Raw genomic sequence first — 22500 nt, 5'->3', positions numbered from 1 at the left:
GTTCTTTTGGAGGATTATCGGTAACGCTAGACGCTGGGAATTGAAACAAGTACAATCACCATGAACTTTGTTCATTGAACCTTTCAAAGTGAAGCAATCAAATTCGGAGAACTAAACACAAATGTCTTCGTGCTGGTGAGGTCTTTGACTTCCTTAGCATCAGTCGTGAGTTTCATAACGATAACCTTGTGCAGGTTTCTTTCTACTACGATTGTGCTGTTGCAATCGATTGAAAACAGAATGTATCGAGAATGTTTTGCTAGCACATAGCTCATTTCAAGATTTTTTCCATTTGTTGTACTACGATCCAACGAAAAGCATACCTTCGTGGTTTTTATGGTTAGCTTGGTTAAACCACCTATCGACCCAAAACTAATGATAACTAGCAAGGGCCACATCTTGTGAACGCCGTGGCAGAATCTATTTCGACATTTTTATGCTGCTTCGAGCCATTAAACTGCCATGGATGCGATAGAGCGTGGTCGTATAGCATAATCAGATCATGGTTATGGTTAGCGTCCCACACTCGTCTGGCCGAATTTCAAGTAAAACTTGGTGGAAATGATAAGTTGTTGTAAATAACGATGGCCAATGACCGATTTGAGAGTGGATCATAGCTTTAGAATTTTTATGGTACAGAGTATTGACCATCACGTTGGTTTGATCCTTCGCCAAGTGAAAGACGAACAGTTTTTGCTGTTATATCGCTTGCAATAAATCCATATTTTAAATAACTAACAGTAGCAGGGTGAACACATTTTAGTCTCTCTAAAAGCAGAGAAATGCATTCGCAAGTCACTGTTGGTGCGGTTCTTAGCTGATAATTTGCTTAAATATCCCCTTCTTGCTATATAATGCTTGTCGATTAGTCCGGTCAGAAATGTCTTCCAATGGGCTCGTTTTAAACTGTTTTCAATCCATCATTTGTAAGCCGTTCGATTATATGATTAATGTCATTATTTGGTGATATATAATTTCCAACTGCAACTATAAGCTACAAATAGTTGGATGATGCTAGGAAAATAACTAACAATATATTGTTGCCAAAAGTGAAAACATGTTTGGAACATAATGTTTTTGCAAAGTAATGTGTTTATCCATAGCTTCTATGAGCATACTAATTATGTGATTGTTTATATTATAATTATTTAAAATATTACCTTTTAGCATTGAAGACAGCTCATTTGTCAGTACTGGTTTGGGTCTCAAACTACAGGGTGCGCCATCAGGCGGTACCCTATTTTAGAGTTGAATAACTCTCTCATTTTCAGCCGATATGGACAAATAGGCCAATTTCTGAAACGTCAGTCTATGCCCATTTTTTATAATGTATCACACTTTGTCAAATTGTCACACTTTATATTCAAAATAATCGGGCAATAGTGAAAGCTGCTGTCGAGCAATGGATGGTAAATCCTCGTTCGCCGCCTTTGACAGCGCTGGATTTTTTTTTCTGTGGGTCTGTTTAGAAAATAATGTTTTTGCAAACAAATCAAATTCTATGAAACAACTTAAAGCAAATATTATAGTTGAAATTGCCAAAATAACTCCAGACGCATAGAATAACCTAAATATTACTGGTTTATTTTCTAAAATTGGTTGAAAAATGAGAGAGTTATTCAACTTTAAAATAGGGTACCGCCTGATGGCGCGCCCTGTATAATATGGAATTCAATAGAAAAGGCAAATAGTTTTATTCGTTTTTTGTAATCACATTTATATAATGAAACCCGAAAGAGGTCAAAACTAATACGTTGATGATGAAGTTTTCAAAAATTATCTAACCACGACATCCACAAATGATCACCAAGGATAATGTTTTATCTTTCCAACCACTGTTCCACCGGTTGGCAATGTCAAAGAAAAGTGATGATCAACAATCGAAATGTTTAGCAAAAGTATCAAATTTGAAAATCCACCCCGAATAGATCCGAAAAGGACAGTTTCTTTTCGGTATTTGTAGTCCTCGGCCGGAGCCGGAAGCCTCTCTATTAGTGTGCAGTGCAGCGAAGCAAAATACAAAGAAAGTATTACCCCCAGGCGGCATTATCCTCCCAATTCCCAGCATCGACGGGCTGGGGCCGTTCCGCTGACTGGCCTGCGCTAAAAGTTTGCCACGATGTCGACCCGATTGACCGACCCCTCTTCGGCGGCCCGTTTTATTTGCTGGCATCTTTCGCAAACAATCTCTAACCTCTAACGGCGACTCGGCGAGCCTCTCTCGCGTTGGCCTTATCGTCAACTGCCGACCGTCGCTTGTCGTCGAGCTACATTTTTCCGGGGATTTTCATTTCACTCGACGCGATCCACTCGCGACGAATGCTCCACCCCTTACACCCACTCCTCCTAAAATGCCAACCAATTCTTTGCTCGCAATCCGTTTGCTCCCTTTCTCAGAGGAAAAAAAGGCTTGCAGCACCAGGGCATCGGAATCTCCGCTTCGCTCCGCACTAAAACCGATTGGGTCAACGACAGTGGGTGTTAAGGGGGGTGGAGGGGGAGAAGGTGGGAGATGGAGGCAAAACGCGAGGGGGAATAAAGCTCCTTTTTATGGCAAACATTTTTCTCATTTCCACACCCCCACTTACCCACCCCAAGTCCCTCCCCCCCCGGGCACTGGGCGCATAAATTTTGCCAAAAGGCGTCGCTGACGCTGCACCGCGCTTTCCACTAGGGTTTTTCCATGGGCACCGACCGTTGGACCGTTTGACGCCAAATGTCGTGCACCAATTCCAACACGCACCGCGCGACCCTACACTGGCCTCCAGTCTGGCTCCTTGCTTCGCTTAAAACCGCGATAGGCGCCCGGCGTGCGCCCCCCCCCCCCACCACGATGGGTTCTTATTTTTTATTTCCAACGATTCACCCTTTTTTCACTGGTTTTTCTTTCTTTGTATCCTTCTTCTCACACTTACTTACTTTCTCTTTCTCTCTCTTTCTCTTCCATTTTCTCTCCGTTTCCGTGCTCTGTCCGATTTCTTCCCCAGTGCGGCGATTCCCCGTGCGATCTGACGGCCATTCCACGCGAAAAGGTGACACGGGTAAGTGAGCATATCCTTTTGGCTATCATCTGTATCCTTCTTTCCTGATGTGCGATAAGGGGTGCTGCTGTTCGCTTTCCGCTTTCCACTCCGGATTCAAAGCCCTTTTCCCGTCCGGTGACGAGACAGATAAGGGAATGACTTCGGACAAAGACCGAGCGAAACCAAACAAAACCCTACCGAGAAAAAAGGAATTGCCGTGTGAAGCGCGAATCATAATTAGCTGTAATTAAATCTCAACAACACGAATCATGGGATCGCGATCACGGTACAGGCACAAAATGTAACGTATTTCTGCAAAGCACAAAACACAATCTCGCACTCACCAGAAGAATGTCCACAGAAACGTTTGCTGCTGCTGCTGCTGCTGCTGCTGCTACTGTTGGTGCCGGTTAGAACATTCGACTTTCGGTGGCATCACCGTGCACCATGGCAGAAGAATCGGAGACAGTATGCTAATCGGACCCCGGAGCATGCCAGCCATAAAGCTGACGCCATTTGGCTGTCGCGCTTACCACCATCGATGGCATGCAATGTGGTCCATTTCCCTCTGAGACCGAGATACCAAGATCATGCGCTGTGGCTGTGTGTCTGTGTTTGGGTTTTTTTTTATTAAAAATAGTGAAACTCATCTCAGCACCACTGTGCACGCTGAGACGCTTTATTGGACAGCGTTGGCCAGCCAGCCAGCCAGCCAGCCAGCCGGCCGACCGGCCTAGAGCCTAGAGCCTTGCAATCAAATCAGATCGATCGTTTCGGAGCTCCTCCTAGAGCGCGCCCGGCGCATTAGTGTTCGACTGATTTGTTGAACAGAAAAAACGAGCGCGAGCCAACGCTAGAATAAGTTGGAGCTGCCAGATTGAACCCCGAAGACACAGAGGGAGAGAGGCAGAAAGGTGGAGAGGTGGCCCGGTAAACGATGGCCAATAAATCCTTCGCGAGGCCTCGCTTGGTGGCGGTGGCGGTGGCGCGAGAAGCGATTCCATTTGAAGTGGATTTCTTTCATCACATCACATCTCCTTCCCGAGCGCCCGATAATATCTGCAATCAATTTTTTTCATGCCCCCGTGCACGCGTGCCCGTGTGTTATTTGTGTTGGTGGATCGTTCTTTCGTCTTCGCGCAATCGATCTTACATCATCGCGCCGCCACCTAGTTTGGCTTTTTTTTTCGCCTACCCCCCCCGCTAAGGTTGCTTCCGTGGCCAAAGAATGCCCAAAGGGAGTGAGTGAGTGAGAGCGGGGCTGATAATGCGCTTACGGTACGGCCCTGATGAAGTCCCATTTCTCATGCGGCTTATTTTGTGTTATGTTCGAAGCGAGCGAGCGAGACCCAAAAGCATCCTTCACCTTCACGTCTTCCTCGTCGTCGTCGTCGTCGTCACTGTCGGCAGAAGGATCATTCAAACTCGCACTGCACTGCATAGCGAAGGGGGGAGGGGGGTAAAGTATCTTTTTCCTCCTTTTTTTTCTGGTGCGCTACGAGCCTATTGTTCGACCTTTCGATGACTGCACTTGGTGATGCTGCTGCTCACCAAGTAAGTCAGTCCGAACAACCAACCAACCAACCAGGTGGCGTACGGAACAGTTTCCACGGAGTTTGGAATCCAAACGAATTCAGCACAAAGCGCACACTCACCTGTACCACACAGACACATAGACGGCCTTCAGGTGCACGTTGGACAAAAAGGCTGCTGGTGGCGGCGGCGGCGGAGGACGAGATGCCAGCAAAAAGCCTGGGCGATCGATAACCAATAAATCTTGCCGCAGTCCGCAACATCGCAGCAGCAGCAGCGGAATGTAGAGTGAGTTCCCGGATCGTTCCGGTCGTCACTCGGTCCACCCACTCATCCCCTCCCCCGGGGGGTAGTAGCAACATTATCGTTTACCGGAGGACCGTGGGCGATGAGCTCCATTCCCTCCGTTGAAAAGGTTCGTCCTGCAGCCAGCCGGCCAGCTCGAACGTGAGGCAAATGAAACGAACCACTTTCCTCCATTCATCTCGCACAATTTGGCTCGCTGGCTGGCTGGTTCGTTGGTGGCAAGGAAAAGGGGGAGAGTGGTGCGTAGCCTGAAGGTTAGTCTGCTGTTGTCCGGGGTCGTATACCCGGGGGGCTAGGTGAGGCTGATTATCCCTTTTCTTTCGGGGGTTTTTTTTTCTCTCTTCTTATATATATTTTCGGAACGCCGCAACGGAACGGGGCAGACCATTTGGCAGCGGTGCCTTCCGGGTGTGGGCCAACGGTGTTCCGTTCGGGTTTCGATGCGATGCACGTTCCCTCTTATCAGGGCAGCCGGCAGCTTTCCTTTTGCGGGAAGGCCAACGTGGGTGCCCCGGCACATAAATCCGGCATCGAACCGTAACAAACGAGTGAGTTGCGCATTTTCACGCAGGTGATAGCGACCGGGCGAAGACCGGGTCTTTCTCGATGGCCGACGCCATCCGAAGGGGTGGTGGTTTCTGTTCCAAAAATAAACCCCCCCCCCCCCCCCGAAAAAACGCCAACACAAAAATGCAAAGCGCGACGCGCGAGATTTTGTTTGTGAAGATGCGAGTTTTATGAGTTTAATGAGAAAGAGAGCGAGCTTTTGGGATAAGTTTCTGTGAAACTCTTCTTTGCCGGTTCCGTGCGATTTATCATTTCAGTGTCTTAATGCTTTATGCTGCTACTTCTTTCTCGTTTTGTGCTCTTCTTGGAACACCGAAAAGGTCTTGCGGATGGCCTTGTTCCACGACGAGCAGGTGCTCGTGCTCCATTTTGTAACTTTTTGGGGCGAGGATTTTAAGATTCGCGTTCCGTCGTTCGGGGTTTTCCTCTGATTCATCCACCCCTGTTTAGTCAGACGCTTTTACACGGTGGAAACATTACGGTCAAACTGGAAGCTTGCAAACGGGGGACTCCAAGGTTCGGGAAGTCTACGAGGCAAGCATCGTTCTTGCAAGGATGCATGCATGTATGCAAGGATGTCTGCCGTGTTACAAGATTCGGCGCACTAACGAAGCGATGAAGTGTTTTTTCCGCAATTTCCATAACGATCCATCCAGCAAAATGAGCAAAACCGACCACGACCAGGCGCCGCCAGGCCAGGAAGTGGCAGCACAACAAGCAGATAAATTGTCTATCATTAGAGCGGGGCACCGCGCGCAACGTAACGATAATGCCCTTCGAATATGAAATGATCATCGGGGCACCTTCTGGAGCTGGTACGCTCGCGAAGCGTCAGTGCTGACGTTAGGACGGTGGGGTCTATTCAATCTAATTATCGAATCATTTTTGTGCCAATGTGCTTGCGACTCCTCACAAACTACCGTTGCTTCAACGCGGTTTACATTAACGAAACGAATTTTATCGGAGACTCCACACAAAGTGGAGCAACTTTGTAGTTCAGGTCTCTTGGCTTCCAGGGCAAGAGCAACCGAGCACGGGATTAACCTTGAATGGAAAACCTAAAACCAGAACCAACAAGGTTTCTTACGAGAAACTCCGAGGCCAAGGTTGTTGCACACAAAGACGCCTGAGGTCAATCATTGCATCAGCACACGGTGGGGTTGGGTCCTCCATCCCTTGGCTTAAGGACTTTTTGATGATATTGGACACAAAGCGAAAGATGCCGCACCGTCGGAGGAACAGCGCTCCTGGCGTAAAATGTAATTTGTTATTTCACTCCGGGGGACGATTCAGGTTTGTTGCTTTCGTTGACTGAGCATCATTAGACCGCATGGACTAGTTTGCTAGGATAGGCAGTTCCTTGTGTCTACTAGGAAAGCCAACTTCATCTCCTGCTCACCATCGCATCTCACTTCAAGTTCAACAGCAACACAGTTGCAGAAGCAGACGCATGAGCTTCACTCAGCAGTGCACCATTTTGTGCACGACCCATTCCCATCGACAGATATCCCAGCAATCTCTCCTCTTCCTGGTTTTTTTATGAACACGGAACACTCCAAAGCCCAAACCCAATGGACACAACAATAAATGCAACCCCGGAATGCATGTCGAGTGTGCAAGTTCGATGTTTTGCGTCGAGCATCGCTAAAAATAGGAATCTCCAAATCAATGCCTGGGTGTGTTTGTTGGTGTGTGCAGCTGCTATCCGTATCTCTCGGAGTTTATCATGATACCTGGAACATATATAAAAAAAACATCGTGCTGAACCCAATACACGGAAGTGGAATTGGGAGCACATTCGAAATAAAAAAAGCGCAGAGGAGCGGAGGAACATAAAAATGGATTCCGCTGGTGCGGCACACGAACACGCTCATGGTCACGTAACTGGGCAAGTGGGCAAGTTTTTGGTGGGAAAAGTTTTATGCGGTTTTGCACGTCCCCTTCCGGTGCATCGTCACTTCCGATGCAACCGATGGCTGGCCGACTGGCTGGCTGGCTGGTTCGGCTGCGATGCGGAGATTGCGCGTTCCAGCATCCATTTTCCAGAGCGGTGGTGTGCGAGTGTGGTCGTGGTATGTGAAAACAGGAATGATGACAATTTTCATTCGATTGTGCCACCACGCCACCGTATCGGTATGTGTGCCAACGATGTGGCTATTCTTTCGAGTAGCAACACCAGAAGGAGCACCAGAAGGAGCACCAGAAGGAGCACCAAAAGCAGCACTATATTGCAAATGGAGTGAAAGATTCAGTAGCATCCAGGGCAGTAACACCACCAGAACACACACTATCGTCGTCATGTCGTGCATGCAATGAAGTGCTTTCATTGAAGGATTCTTGCAAACCACCTTTTCGGTGTTGCATGTGGTGCTCGAGTGAAGTAGCGCTCGAGATCGAGCAACGGGAATCTGAAGCCGAGGTGTGCCACGACCGGGCGAACCGTACATTTAACCAGATGTTCTTGATACTCCACCCTTCCTTCTGCAATGTTTGGCAGCCCCAGGAGCACCGGGAGCAGCACACCAGGAGCGAGAAGACACTCTTGATTCTCGAGTTTTTTTTCCGTATTTTCCCCCGTTTTCTCGAACCAGCGCACCTCATTCGCAACAGCGTCCCGTGATCGTTTTCACCGTTCAATCACACGACTGGCTAGACGATTGCACTGCCCTCTGGTGTCAGAATTCTGGTGTCGTACCGGACTGGACCGGAAAACTTGTGGTGCCAGCTGTGAAATATGGAGTGTCCCCTCTACTGGTGGTGGCGTCTCTTCCTTGTGAGCCATGTCCTTTCGACATCATTTAAGCCCCCGAACAAGTCAATTTCCATTCGCAGCCCGGCTGTTGGTTGTGTTCTACTCGTTCGTTCAATCGACTATCGTAGACTGTCCTGGCGCGAGCACACCAACACACACAAGCCCTCAGCTAAGACCACGGGGAGCAGTGGCAGTGGTAGTGGCAGTGGCAGTGGCAGCGGATTGTCGGCCAGTTCCAGGCCCATGAATAACTCACGACTAATTTATGGCACGGCCATCAATTATCGCATCTCCGCTCGCTAGGACGGGGCAGCCCTACAGCAGGACTAGAGACATATTCGGAATCAGTTCGGATGGCCAATGGTGGCCCTGCTAACGGAATAGGGCATTTGGAGAGTGGCATTTCGAATTTTGTCTGCCTTTCGGCTACTCAGAGTGTGTCCAATTGTCCAACAAACTGACAACTGAATGCGTCTGGCCGGTGGAAGTGTTTGAGAAATGTTTCTTTTAATTTGATTTTCCCTGCCGCATGCTGCTGTGAGCGAATTAGTAAGGCATCTATTTTCACTTCAAAAGCCACCTGATTATGTCCCATACTTCTGCTTGCTGCAGTTGAGGATAGGAGGAACGGGGAACAGCTCTATTGCGACACGATTTACTATCGATTCACTCGCTCCAAGCGCTCAAAGGGGCTAAGGGAAAAAAAGGGATGCAAACAATGGTCAATTGCTTCAGAACCATTTGCTTGGTATTTCGGTTTTGATTCGAGCTATTCCGTGCCGTGGTCCACTCCTGTATTAAGGTCGCCCGGTGTGGCCAATGGGTAAGAAATGGCGAGTCACCGTCGTCCGTCGTCGTCGTCGTCGTCGGAAGTGCGGAATGCGTAATCAATGGAAGAAGCCAAGAGCCAAGAGCCAAAGGAGAGGGTGTATGTGTTCCCTGGGCCTAGTGCTGGACGTAATGCTCTATTCGGAATCCTTATTACGATGGCCCTAACACCAGCTCGACCCTTCCGCACGTTCTACTTCCGGCCGCGCGTACAAGGAGCGCCACATATTACGCTGAGTTGGCGCGAAGCACTCCAGCAGGTTCAGCCCCATACCTCCCGGAGCAAAGGGTGTTTTTGGGGTGGGTGTAGCTTGCTCTACACGAAACCGAAGGACCGTGGGAGTACACAGGCACACGCAGACAGACAACGAGACTCCCGGTTTACTCAGACACTTCCACCCAACTTCCCGTTGGAACAGGGCTTTTGGAGGAGGAAAAGTGGGAAGCAAATCGAGAAATTGGATCAAATTACAGCTCACTAGCGCTCGAGAGCGATGTGCGCCGGCCGTGTGCGATGGTGCGTAGATGGTAACTGGTACTTCCGCTCAAATGGAGCACTCTCCCTCGCCGAGTGTCCCCGACCTCCGGTCCCGTCCCTCCAGGGCCTCCAGTCGATTGCTGGGTCGGTCTATCGATCGATCGATGTGAAACGAGCGGTGTAGCGATTCCCCTGCGAAAGGACCATCCTCCTGCTTGTAGGCTACTGTTTAATGCTGTCGGAGTCGATGGGAATGCCCTGCCGATGCCCTGGCCCCTGCCCTGGTCCCTGTAGCGCCTGTCGATAGATCGAACATTAGGATGTCGTTAGGGAAACCGATACAAATGGAACCCCTCCGGCAATGATTATCCTTTTGGCATTCGCATCGTTGATTTAAGCTTTTTACGTGCCTGTTGACGAGTCGCCCAGGACCAGGGTCTGGGGTCCTGGGACCAGAATGCCCTTGACAGTAGCTACCGTCTCTGGACTGGAAATCCGGGTTTTTTTCCGGCGATTGATCGAGGCACAAAGCTCTTACTGGCAGGACTAGCACAATCTGGGAGCGCTCTCTCTTTTCTTTTTAACTCTCTCTCTCTCTCTCTCCTCCTTTCTTCTCTTTCTTTCTGTATCTCTGTAAAATTCTTTTCAACTAATTATTTCTTTCACCCAGGGCTTCCGCTTTTCCATTTGGTTGCCCCTCGTTACAAGACGCTTTCGGAGCTATTTTTGAACTCACCCTCGGTGGTGATATCTCCGTGTTATGTATGTGAGTGTGCCCCAACGCCGCACGTGTGCGCCAGTGTCATTAAAATTAAGAAACCATAAGAGTGCGACGGTGATAAACGGCTCCGGCATCTTCCTGCGATTGCGCTGGAGAACTTCATTTGCGGGACAATCTCATCTCATCTCGCAATCCCGCGCGAAAACTCCATTAAAACTTCATTCTCAACGCCATCGTCTCACCGCAGCAGAGGTGGGCTTGACAACGGCACACTCTGCTTGACATGCCGCTCGCCATGGTAACGCGCGCGGATATTACTTTGTTCAGCTGCAGAGCATCTGTCAGTCAGTCTGTGAGGCGTCCTTGGCGTCCGCTATTCGATGACAACTCAATCACCGGCACGAAATGGTCGATCGAATCGCACGCTCGTCCGCTCGCTCGCTCGCTCGCTCGCCTCCAGAAATGAGTTCGTGTTCTAGAGGTCGTTCGTTTTACGCTCCTCGGATGACCTCCTTAAAAAGGGAGCTGATTCCGTAGTTGGAACCGAGAAGCGTGACAATGGAGGAGGGTGCCGTTGACAGCCAGCAAGCAAGGGACGCTTCAGCCAGATATCTGACGCTCAACTTCCAGCACACATAAAGCAGCGGCCCAGCCAGCCAGCTAGCGTGTGCTATCGGCTTTTGGTCGTCGGCTTTTTATGATCCTTCCACGTGGATCGTTTGGATGCTTTAACAAGCTTCGTGACACACACATGCACAGAGCACAGCAACACATTTCCGTATCGCGTTTGCCAGGGAAGGAAGATCTTTCTTTCTCTTCCTTCTCTCTCTCGGAGTGTTGATGTGGCATCGTGCTGCTCTTCCCCAAAAGTGTCTGTTCTGGTGCCATTTTCCATTCATCTCGCACTTCCGGTTATGCTCGTGGTACCGTTAGAAGCTGTTGCTGTTCAGAAACATACAAACAGACACACAGCCACACGTACACGCGGGGCAAATTATGAAATTATGTCATTTTCTTCCTCCCAGGACTCCCTTCTCCGAGCTGCAGAACGCTCACTCGCCTTGAGCTTTCTGTGTATCATGGCCATGGTCTTATCTGTTCGCATTCGAGCATTACAAATCTCTTCGCACTTTCCTCACGAAAGACGGGGGGCTGGTGGCTCTAAGAGATGAGAACGGAACAACAATAGTCTCATAGATCTAACGCATCCCGCTCCCCGACAACGACGACGACGATGAAGCTGCTTCTGCTGCTGCTCCTGCTACTGATGATGATGATGATGATGAAGGCTATTGCTTCTTCCTGGCCACCCGGCGGTGTACTGCAGCGTACCAAAACGACAGCTCGTTGTGCGCGTTCAGCCGCCTGACGGCACTTTAAACCCGACTGAGGTTCCAAGACCCAGAGGGTGGAATGGTGGAACGCTTCCTGAAGCTATCGCGAACATCGGTTTCGGTGTGCAGATAACAACACCAGCGCCATCACGCGCCATTGCGAGCGTACGATTTCTATGCTTCGATGTTTTATGAGCTTTTTCCGGGTTCTGTCCCCGCGCATCTGGCCCCCTCCCTCCCGCAAGAGAGCGAAAATCCGTGTGTTCGCTCGTGGTAATTACCAGCAAACTTTTGCCTCAGTCGCAGCCCCTTCCTTCTCCGCGAACATTCCCTCATGCCGGGGTGTGTGCAAAATTTGCTGATTAATGTGCTACTTTTCCCCTCCGCTTTCTGTGAAAAGAAAGCTCCAGCGGCAGGCGAGACATCGGATTAACAGCACCCGGGGACAGCACCCAGGGAACGGCACCCGGAAGAGGACGGTTTGCGTCTTGTAATAAACATCCGGCTTCTGTTGTAATAAGACGGCCGGTTGGTTGGGCGGGTGTTTCGATGAATAGACGGAAGTTTATCGTCGCACCAGTTCGTGGTGGGAAGGTTGAGGTCATGGAATGTACAGAATTCGTGGTGGTGATTGTGATGCTGAATGTTAATTGTGTACCACAACACAGAGCACACCAGTCTGGGTAGAATATTGTGCCGTTACATCGATGCAAACGACAGTTTTCCGGCATTTGATTTTGTGATTTTCAGTTCCCATCCCTTCCAAACGCCTGGAACGTGACGCCCTTGAGTGACACACTTGGTTGTGGTGTCATTAAATCACCCCTCCTCTCTCCCCATCCCATTCTTCTCATCATTTCTTATCGTGTTTGTTTCTATTTCATTATGGCGTTTTTTTTTCTTATGTTCTGTGCTTTCCTCTGCAAACCACACACCAACGCGATGGTTCACGCGGGCACAATAGGACAAGCACCAACGAACAACCACCACCACAACCAACCATCACCAACGCAATGTAACCGCACCGCACTCCCCTCAAAAGCACACACATAATGCATGCACGCAGTTTCACGTCACGGCACACCAGCGGCACAAACAACGCACTGGCACCGAAGGAGTACCATCGGCACAACAGCACCACGCACGGTCACCAGAGGGTACGGTCCCGTTCGCACAAAGCCACAGCAACAGCAACAGCCGCCCCCAGCAGCAGCCCCAGGGGTGGAGGAAGCGGAGCGCACAGTTCGGGGGTATCTATCCGCCCAACTACGACCTGGTACACCAGTGCCTTCGTACGCTGCCGTCCGAAAAGGTGACTACAGGGCGCCGCCCCCTCCTCTCACTAGGACGCTATCACGCCCCTTTTCACGCCCCCCAAAAAACCACCTTCCTTGCTCCCAGTTTGTTGTTGCTGTTCTGTGGTGCGCTGGACACCATCATCCCCTTTTGCTCAAGGGGTGCTCATCCCTCTTCACTTTCGTTCACTTTCTTCTCTCTCTCTCTGTCTCTCTGTGTCCTGGGGGTTGTATTGCACTTATGATCGTCCCTTCCTGCCACTGCCACTGTATCGCTATTGTTTGTAAAGGATGTTGCCTGCCTGTATGATCGTTCAATGTTGCTCATGTTTGCTGTTCATGGTTGTATGCCCGTTCTACGGTCAATTGTACATTACCATTCCCTTTCCCTGTCACCGTAGGGGCATTAAAATGTTGTGGCGATCGTCCTGGGAATTTGGGGGATGAAATGAGAAAATTTTACCTTCCTTTTAGTGGTAGAGCATCGTGCTATCGAGGATTGCGTTGTAAATACTCCTATACCATTTGTATCACCTGAATATTACATTTGTATCAATAGAACTCATTAAAGCATTTGAGGAAATGTTAAACAAAATGTAAGCTAGACACAATGGATTGTTCAAACAACATTTCATCAACTGCCTTCAATTTCATATCATAATACTTGGATAGATGTTTCTTACAAGCATGGGCACTGCGCGTTCCTTTCATAACTTTCATCGCATTGGCGAAGGTCAAGCGCACGTCAACAAAAGGCTCTATTTTTGGTTCCCCGTTCTCAGGCGCCAGGTCTTCTGTGAAGCTAACGATGCTGCTGCAGTAGAATGGAAACAGTCTTGACCATGAAAGGAACCGGTACCAAGACGGGCATGTCCGCTTGAAAGAAGACCCACAGCACCCTGTGGCCAGGTGATCTCAAATCGTAAACTGCCTAAAGGCAGTGCTGCGCCGTAAAAGCGGGCTCTTAGACACGAGACATGACACTAGCCAAGCGCACCACGGGACTGCTCTAGGACAGGGAAATGAGTTTTCTTTTGAGAAGCGTCCGTTTCATGCTGTTTCTACGACCGGTTTTACCGGTTGGCCGTGTCTTTCTTTACGGCAGCTGACTTTCATCAATTTCTCAGTAGATTGCACCACGTGCGGCAATGAGCCGCTGGTTGTTGTGTGCTGCTGATGGTGCGATGATGCACTCGGAGCATCTTGGTCCATCTTCACTGTTCAGCGTCTCGTGTCTAACGAGAGTGTCTCGATGATATGGTGATGGTTGTGGTTGTGGCTTCATCCCCCTACTCGTCGATGCAATTGATACACAGATCAATCGCGAGAGAGAGAGAGAGGCAGATGCAGAGTGCAAAACCATTAACACACTACTTGGCCCTACAACGGCAATCAATTATCCGCAGCAGTCATCAACGCTGGTGTCACATCGCTGCTATCTGCTGTTACCGCAGCGTCGCTGTGGTAGCGTCGCCCTTCTCGGGCACTAGTCCTGGAAATGGACACCAAACACCACTTTAACCGCTACCGAGTGTGTGTATGTGTGTGTTCGTGTGCAATGCAGTTCCGAGAACTCGGAGAATCATTCCTACATTCGTCGGTATGGAGTACGAATGGAATCGAAATGCAATGGTTAATAGTGGTTTGATACCGTTTGATACCATTAGGCACCGTTTATGTGGCGTGTTGTTGGGTCGGTGGGCCTCACTCACTGGACAACAACTAATGCGAGTGGCTGCAGCTCAACAAGTAACAACAGCGAGCGGGCGCGCACACGCTGCATTGACGTGTGTCCTTGGGCTGTTCGTTCGTTCAGGGCGGTCGAGGAATGTACTAATAAACTCATCATCATCATCATCATTCGATGCACTAGCTAGTGGTGGACTGTTGTGCTGGTGCTTCAACGTTAAAAAGCAGAGCCAATTCATGTCCTCATTTGTCGGAATGGTTGAACGATTGAAAGGGGCTTGGAATACCTTAAAATTGGCCGCATAACAGGACACAACTCAGGCCAGAAATAAGCGAAACACATGGTAAAGGTGTCATTTTGTAGGTATTTTATCTTGCTATCCAAAAACTAACGCTTAAATTATTAGGACACGTTGCGTATTAATTTACGCACTTTTGGTTGTATGCGACACATCATTTTCTGCACACTAGTGGAAGAAGTCTCATTGGCCATTTTTTCCCACCATTTGTACATTACAGAGGGATTTTTTATCAATTTACATTATTTCTTTAGTCTTATTTAGATATTAGTAGATAATAGCCCAATATAATGGTATTCAACAATACTGTGGACGATTTGGTGGGTTGAAGATTTTTGGTATGAAATCAATGCTGTTGTTTCGATACCAATTTATTTTACCGACTCTGTGCTGTAATGGCAGCTTGCAAAGTCTGGCCAGAACTTAAAGGGGCTCCTATGAGACTTAAATAGGACATGGACAAACGGCCGTTCATGGACCCTCCCGTAATGAAACGGCCCGTAGTTTTCAAACCACAACTGCAGTTCGCTTGCCAAATCAGCAGTTTACGGGCGATTTTATCTACGTAAATGAGCTAAAACGTTACTTTCGTATTCCCTCTACGATTGCTAAAGTCAAATTTGTCTGCTGATTTTTTCCAAAATGCAGTTTTTCGTGGGGTTTTACTCCAGTTAAATTTAGATTTCATAGTGAGTGTGCAGATTTTTTTTTCACCCTTCGTGTTCGATCGGCGATAACTTTTGAAGGTATTGTTCGATTTTGACAAATTTTTCATCACCAATAGAAAAGATTATATCCTTTACAAAGACACCAACAGAGTAACAGTGCAGTTAGTAAAAGAGTGTGGACAAATTTAAAGTGTTTGCAAGCTTTAGAAACAAAGATATTACAAAAACGGTCGAGCAAGGAATGAAAAACATTCAGAAATACATTATCCACCACAATGTATACTGTTCTGTAAAATTATACGGGTTTCACTTCAATGTCATCAAATAATCATTTTTCCCTCCATTTAAACGATGCATTTGAGTCCTTTAATGTCAAGCGTATCTTTTGAGGGCCATTTGGTAGCGTTATCATCAAAAATAATGATGTTTTGACTTAGTTGTTCAACGAAAAATAGTCATAACGAGCATTTGAGGCTATTTTGGATGGTATTGAATACGTATTGGATCCCAGGATTCACAACAAACCCGGTTACCGTCCTACTATACTCCATTTAGTACCAAACCACGGGACGAATAATACGAAAACCGCATCCTCAGCACTTTTGTGCCAGACAGACCCATCCTAGAGGCAGCACCAGCCAGCAGCTTCCCATCATCCTCCCACTGTCTGTGCTATGGTGGGTGTGTATCCAGCGCTCCCGAACACACCATCTGTCAGCAGATTTCACCGAAAGCAGCAGAGTGAAAGCAGCTTCTGCCATCGTTCCACATTTGGCTTTGGAACCGTTCTAGGGGAGGGTCCACGGCCCCCCGCGATGGACTCCCCTGGACTGTCGTAAAAATGGTCGATTGTTGAAATTGAAATGTTCCACATGTGGAACGCACAATCCACCCCGAATCCACGACAGCTGCTATCCGACGGGCAACGGGTGAGCCCACTGGCAGCATATGTGCAGCGAATGCGAATGGCGGCCAGCTGCACCCTTTGGCTCACAGCATCATTGTACGATTTGTATCTTGTCACTGACGGTACCACGGACCCGGGGGCGGAATTGGGAACCTGAAAGTGACGAAACAGCACACCAATCCTGCCATTGCCAGGGGAGGGGTGAGCGGCAGGGTTTTTGGTATCTCACATGCGATGCTGATAACGATGATGATGATGCCGTCCCCCACCCCCGAAAAAAAGGGACCAGGTCTTTCTGGTTCCACCATGCCATAGATGCGCCATTGTGGGAGGCTCGCTGTGTGGCCATCTGCGTCGTCTAAAGGGCGCTGCAACCGAGTATGGGACCGAGTATGGGACTTTTATGGAAATAAATGTCCATTCGGTCGCCCAAGCAACTGCAACAGAGGCAAGGGACGCCGTATCGTACTACATAACGATGCTGCCAGCTGTTGGATCCATTTTGGTGTTATGGAAGCTAATGAACGCAGCGGGACCGGCTGGATTCCGGTGCTGGATGGACTTCGGGCGCGTAATTAAAATGTTGCTGCCTTCGGATGGAGCAGCATTCCGTGGCAGTTCCGGTCCGGCAGCACCGGGAATCATTTTTATAAATAACCCAACCAACGATGGACTGAAAATAGCATCAGTCCGCTGTTATGAAGATTGCAATTTCGGCTCGAACCACACCCATGTGGTGTGGTGTGCGTGTCACTGTGTCAGTGAAGCGAACCAACCGCAGCATCTCCCTGGAAAAAACCGAAAAAGCCTGGCCACTGCCAGTGGTGTGGCATTTCGCTGTTGGACTGACTTCATCCGGAGTCCGGAAGCTAGTCAATGAACCACAACGCTCGCTCGATGAACTGAATTCGCTTGAAAACAACACTCAACTCGCTCTCTCCTTTACGGTTTGACAGTTCCGAGCAACGGAAAAAAGGCCACCAAAGCTTCAGTTCCCGGTACCACTTGGAGCAACTTTTCTCCCAAGTGGTGCATACAGGACAGGTGCATCGACAACGCTTTCGGTGCGGTGCCACCGGTGAGCTAGTGACACACAAATACACACACAGAGAGAGAAAAAGCAATTCGCAACCACACGATGCCGTAGGGGAGAATCGTGGAAATTCAATTACTTTCACTCTAGAGCGCACTTCCGGCAACAAGGAAGCGGGGGAATCAAAAGCAAAAAAGAAGAAAAAAATTCATTCCCCCTCCTGGGAACATAAATCGAAGGCCACAGCCATGCTCGACACATTGGACGTTGTGTGGTTCCATTGTGGCTCTCGGGCTGCATTCCATTGATTCTCGACTCCCGCCAGGGCATCTTACGTTCCATAATGGACTTACCTTGGTGGTGACTGGATATAACTTATATCGGTCTGCAATTGGGGAGAGAGAGCCTTACAAACCCTTCAACGACGTAGGAGGGGTCGTTTGATCTTGAAAGGACAGCACAGAGAGCGAGAAAGAGAGAGTGGAAGAGGGAGCAATTAGGCAACCAACTCTGGCTCGGGCAGCTATTGAAGTGGAAACAACATTCCAATGATGTAGCTGCGGTTGAAGCAAGAGTGGAACGACCGACCTGGTGTTCATGCTACTGTTGGGAACTGGAACTATTCTGCTCTTTAGAAGGGTCCCTGTATGCTTACGAGTGAAGTCATTTTGCACAGTTCTAAGGGAAACATAGGATGCAACAGCGACAGATTGAACTCCGTCTCTCGCTCTCTCTCTTTCTATCTCTCTGTTTCTGCCAGCTGTGAGCCTTTTTGGGGAACAACCACGATTCCTTCCTTGGTCTCCTCTTGAAGGCTTTTTTCAAGCAAAACTTTCTTCATAAAACACACCGCCAACAACGATCATCGAGCTACCGTGTTCGTTCGCTGAGGGGCATTAAACGGGCATCCCTTTACTCTAGCCCTCCCGGTTCGTTATGGCTTTAGGGAAGCGATGAGGGGGCATCAAAAGGTGGCCTACGTGCAGCATTCGAAGGAAGCATTCCATGAGCGCACCGACAGTGAGAGCCAGAAAGCATTGCGAACAGTAGCAGCAGCGAAAAAAATGTAAAGGAACAGATTAAAAAACTTTTATCCAACATTCTTCGTGTTCGGTCCGGGCATGGCAAAGATATTCCGGTACCGCTGTGTGATTTTATTTCTCGGTTAAGGATGGGAAAGGCGGCATGTTTGTCTTTCCCGGGTCTTACTCCACACCCGAACGACCAACGGGCAGCTGCTACGGTGGCGCTGCCGGTGACGATGCACTGCAGTGGTTAGAGCAAGTTTCTGACAAGAGGAGTTTTTGGGAAGATGGAAAAAGGAAAAAAAGGAGGGCTTTTTCTTGCTCCATTTCCCGTGACGGAGTGAAACGGCGGTTTGAGATGGCCAAGGCCATCATCATGGTGCGTGCTTCATTCCAAGGTAACCGGTTAGCCGGTCGCACTGTGGGGGCTCCCTTTGATTAGGACAAATCCGCGCGCGATCTGCGCGATCGTTTCGCAAACGGAAAGGAGGAAGCAGAATATCTCGTGTAAAGCTGATGCGATATGATGGGAACCGAAGCATGGGACCGGGCCAGCGACAACATGGTGCCCATGGGCGGGTTGGTGAAAAAGTTAATCCGCGACATATGTACCGAATGGCGAGAGATTAGAAAAAAAACTATGGCGGCTGGAAGCTTTTGGGAGGCATTAGTTGGCCCTTGTTGGAGCCAGCCTGTCTGCTGGTTTCCGGTGGCGTCGAGAGAAGACGAGAAAGTTGTTTCCACTTGGAGCAACTGGCCGCGAATGGTAAGTTTCGTGGGGAACTGAGGAGATGTGACTTAATTGCAGCGTACCCGTTAAAACGGAAGGATTGTATGTATGACGTCATGTTTAAAAGTGTACATTATTTGTAAATTATACTTCTGGAAAGTTGTTTTTGGGTTGATTGAAAATGTAGTATAGCTAGCTAGTTGTTTTACCGTGGATATAGCAATGGATTTCTATTTACATAGCAAATTACATAAGGGAGAAGTGTTGCTTTCAAGGTATAACTTAAGTAAAACTGCTCGTTATGGCTGACTGAAAGTATGCAATTTTATCGGTTACCTGGCGCCTCCATCATTGGATTTCGACAACGGAACTACATTATTTTGTATTTCGGGCGCATCCATTCCTTTTTCATCTGGAATGATACCAACGTATGTGTTGTAAACAACGATAAAATAAACCGTTAGTATCATTCTAAATGAAAAAAGAATGGCTAGTTTGAGAGCTAGTTGAGAATATTCGAGAAAACTGACTGCGCCCATACGAATCTACCACTGTAGAATGAATCTTCATAGCTAACCGATAGACGAATGTAAAAATCATTCAGGTTTGACCGAGTTTTTATTGAAATTTGTTTGGAAGCTATTGTTTTAGCTACATTAGAGTGACATTGTTCAGATTTTGACCGTTTTGAATGCTTTTGTATAAGAAATGGTTGCATAATCGGCACTCGCTGTAATCATAATCGACCTTATTATTTGCTCTTTTTATCGATGAAGTTGTCCAGACTTAGCATACCCAAAAATGAGCAAATGATTCATTCACAATGTTAAAATTACCATTCTAGTACATATTTAAACTACATAAAAAGAATCTAGCTCTCAATAGAATTTAACCCTGAATATCATACGATATGAAATGAATTGCAAATGTTCGACTGAAGCGCTACTCATTGCTGCATACACGTAAAAAAACATGACAGCTTGTAGTCTTGCCAGAGCATTTCCTTCCGCTGCTTCACTTCCTGGATGTAACACAACTATTTTCAAACAATAACGTCATCCATTCAAATACACCAATTCTTTGTTCAACTTTGTTGATCGTCGTTTTAAAGCACCAGTACCAGGTCCTTTTACCGATGCTGCTGCTGCTACTGCAGCAAAACAAACCGCCAACGGTCAACGCTGAACGTAAAAGAGCCACTTTTGCGTTTTTGGTGGAAGACACCTCCCCCCCCCACCCCTCCCAAAAAGGTTGACCATGGCCTCGGCATCATAATCGATTTATGTCCCTTTGTCTCGGCGTGGCGCGAACTTACTGCCCCTTGGGGGGGCGGAGATTGTGGTTCACCCTCGCACGTGTTCACAGATCGTTGTCTGTAGCACGCCCGCACACCAACACTCCCCACACCCGATGTGACACCCGCATCATCACTAAGTTGTGCCCAAAGCATCATCATAAATCAAGTCTCAATTACGATTCCTAACATGCCGCTGCGGATCGCCCCATACACATACAAATACACACAGCCACGCACACAGACACACATGCACATACGTGCAACATTTTCATTTAGTTGGTCCTTCGTCATCATTTCTGGTGTTGTCAGGTTCTCTGGTACAGCCCTTAAATCGCTCCCTTCCTTCCATTCCACCTTCCTAGCCTTTCCCTTTCCCACCCCCACGCACCCACGCGATCGCTGGAATAGGAGGCCAGCAGGAGGACCAAAGCAACAAACGCTACGCAAAGAGCACTCCGGGCCTCGGTACGTCGACGATATGAGTCCGGTACGGGCATGGTCACAAAAGTTTATGCTAAAACATTCCCTCGCCCTCCCGCCCCTCTTGATCCTTTCCTCCCCAATTGCGGGGTGATTCAGAGGACATCACCGAAGCGAACGGGCACCTTCACCGGGCTCCAGCTTCCCCCCCGATTGTTGGTCCGTTTCGCAAGGGAATGGCTTTTGAATCATTCGGTTTGCGTTATGGTTTTTAAGGCGGATCACCATCGGAATAACGAAATTTCTATTCAATAAGCTGCTGGGGGTGCTGGTGCTGCTGCTGCTGCTGCTGATGTTGGCCGCTGAAGGACACCGGATCGTACATCGATTCAACATCGGCCACCCAGACACATTTAATCGAAACCTTTATGACCCTCACCAAACCGACCCCTCTGGGCACCATTATATTCATCGGGGTGGCTTCTTGGGTGGCCTCTTGGGTGGCTTCTTGGGCTGACTTCTTGCTTTATTGCCAGCCCCCACCCGGGAATGCTCACACCAGCTACCACCCTCTTTGGTGCTAATGATCGGTCGCAGTTTAAACCTAGTTAATGGCCAGGGGAATGGCTTCCAATTGCATAATTAGCTGTGTAGAATGTGATGTGATTCACTCGGTTCTCGGTGGTGTGGTTGATAATGGGTGCGCCCTTATCATTGGTTGATTTCGCTTTTTAGCTCCACTATTCTATCGATGTACGCGTTTCGGTCGCTTCGGCGAAACGCTTTATCCACTATCGTACCGTTGCGATGCGTCCGCAAGGTACCAAGCGCGTATCCTGCCTCCTGGCATCCATGATACGGTGTCGCAATCAGTTTTCCTAAGGGAAATATTTACTCTACCCCCTTCTCCCCAGGACTGGTACCGGCACTGGCTCCACAGAGCGCTGATTATTCCTGGCGATATGATTATGATTAGCAACTTGACAGGAGCGGGAAGGTAAGCGCTGGATGGCTGGAAGTAAGGACTGCATGCCTTTCCGCTATCTCGGTCGTTTGCGGGACACCCCCACCCTCCCCCGCCCCCGAAATATTCTGGGAAGAACACGGACGACGAGCTGACGTCATGGACAAGGGATGAGTTGAGCTGTGGGGCGGTTTTTTGGGAAGAGACGAGGTTGGAGCTCACATCGTCCTCAACCTCCCGGGACGTCAGACAAGGACGTCACTTTCGAGAGCAGCTTAGCAGCGTGCGACATCGGTGTAAATGTGGGTGCGAGGGGGTGAAAGTGTGGACGGTGGGAGTGTTGTAAATAGAGAGGCAGAGGTGCTTGATGTCAAACACATAGCAAAAACCCGGAGCGAGTTTGGGAGGGTCGTTCAAGGCTACGATGCGACTGCGATGGTTAAAATTTAATATCCAAACCTCGAGACCTCGAGTCGTCGTTTCAGCCCGCTTCCAGGTCTGGCCGGTGTCGCCACCACCACCACCACTGCCTTTGGTCTTGAAGTGGCCTGTGTTCGCACCATCTTTTTAATGAGTCTAAAGTAGTTTGTGTAATTAACGTACGAGAGCCAGGGGAGCAAGTGGTTCCGTC

At 48.6% G+C, this 22500-nt stretch overlaps 1 protein-coding gene across 5 annotated transcripts in view; it reads left to right on the top strand.

The window, feature by feature from the left end:
* LOC126570915 (neurexin-1) overlaps positions 1-22500 on the top strand; it is a 94467-nt gene that overhangs the window by 21815 nt on the left and 50152 nt on the right. For all 5 annotated transcript variants that reach the window (XM_050229018.1, XM_050229020.1, XM_050229019.1 and 2 more), the window contains exon 5: positions 2988-3041. In XM_050229018.1, coding sequence (XP_050084975.1) covers positions 2988-3041 — 54 coding nt within the window. The remainder of the gene's footprint in view (positions 1-2987; positions 3042-22500) is intronic.

This window comes from Anopheles aquasalis, chromosome 2 (genome assembly GCF_943734665.1).
Source record: "Anopheles aquasalis chromosome 2, idAnoAquaMG_Q_19, whole genome shotgun sequence".
Taxonomy (NCBI): Eukaryota; Metazoa; Arthropoda; class Insecta; order Diptera; family Culicidae; genus Anopheles; species Anopheles aquasalis.
The sequence above is the reverse complement of the archived record's forward strand: the minus strand, read 5'-3'. Positions and strand labels throughout refer to the sequence as shown.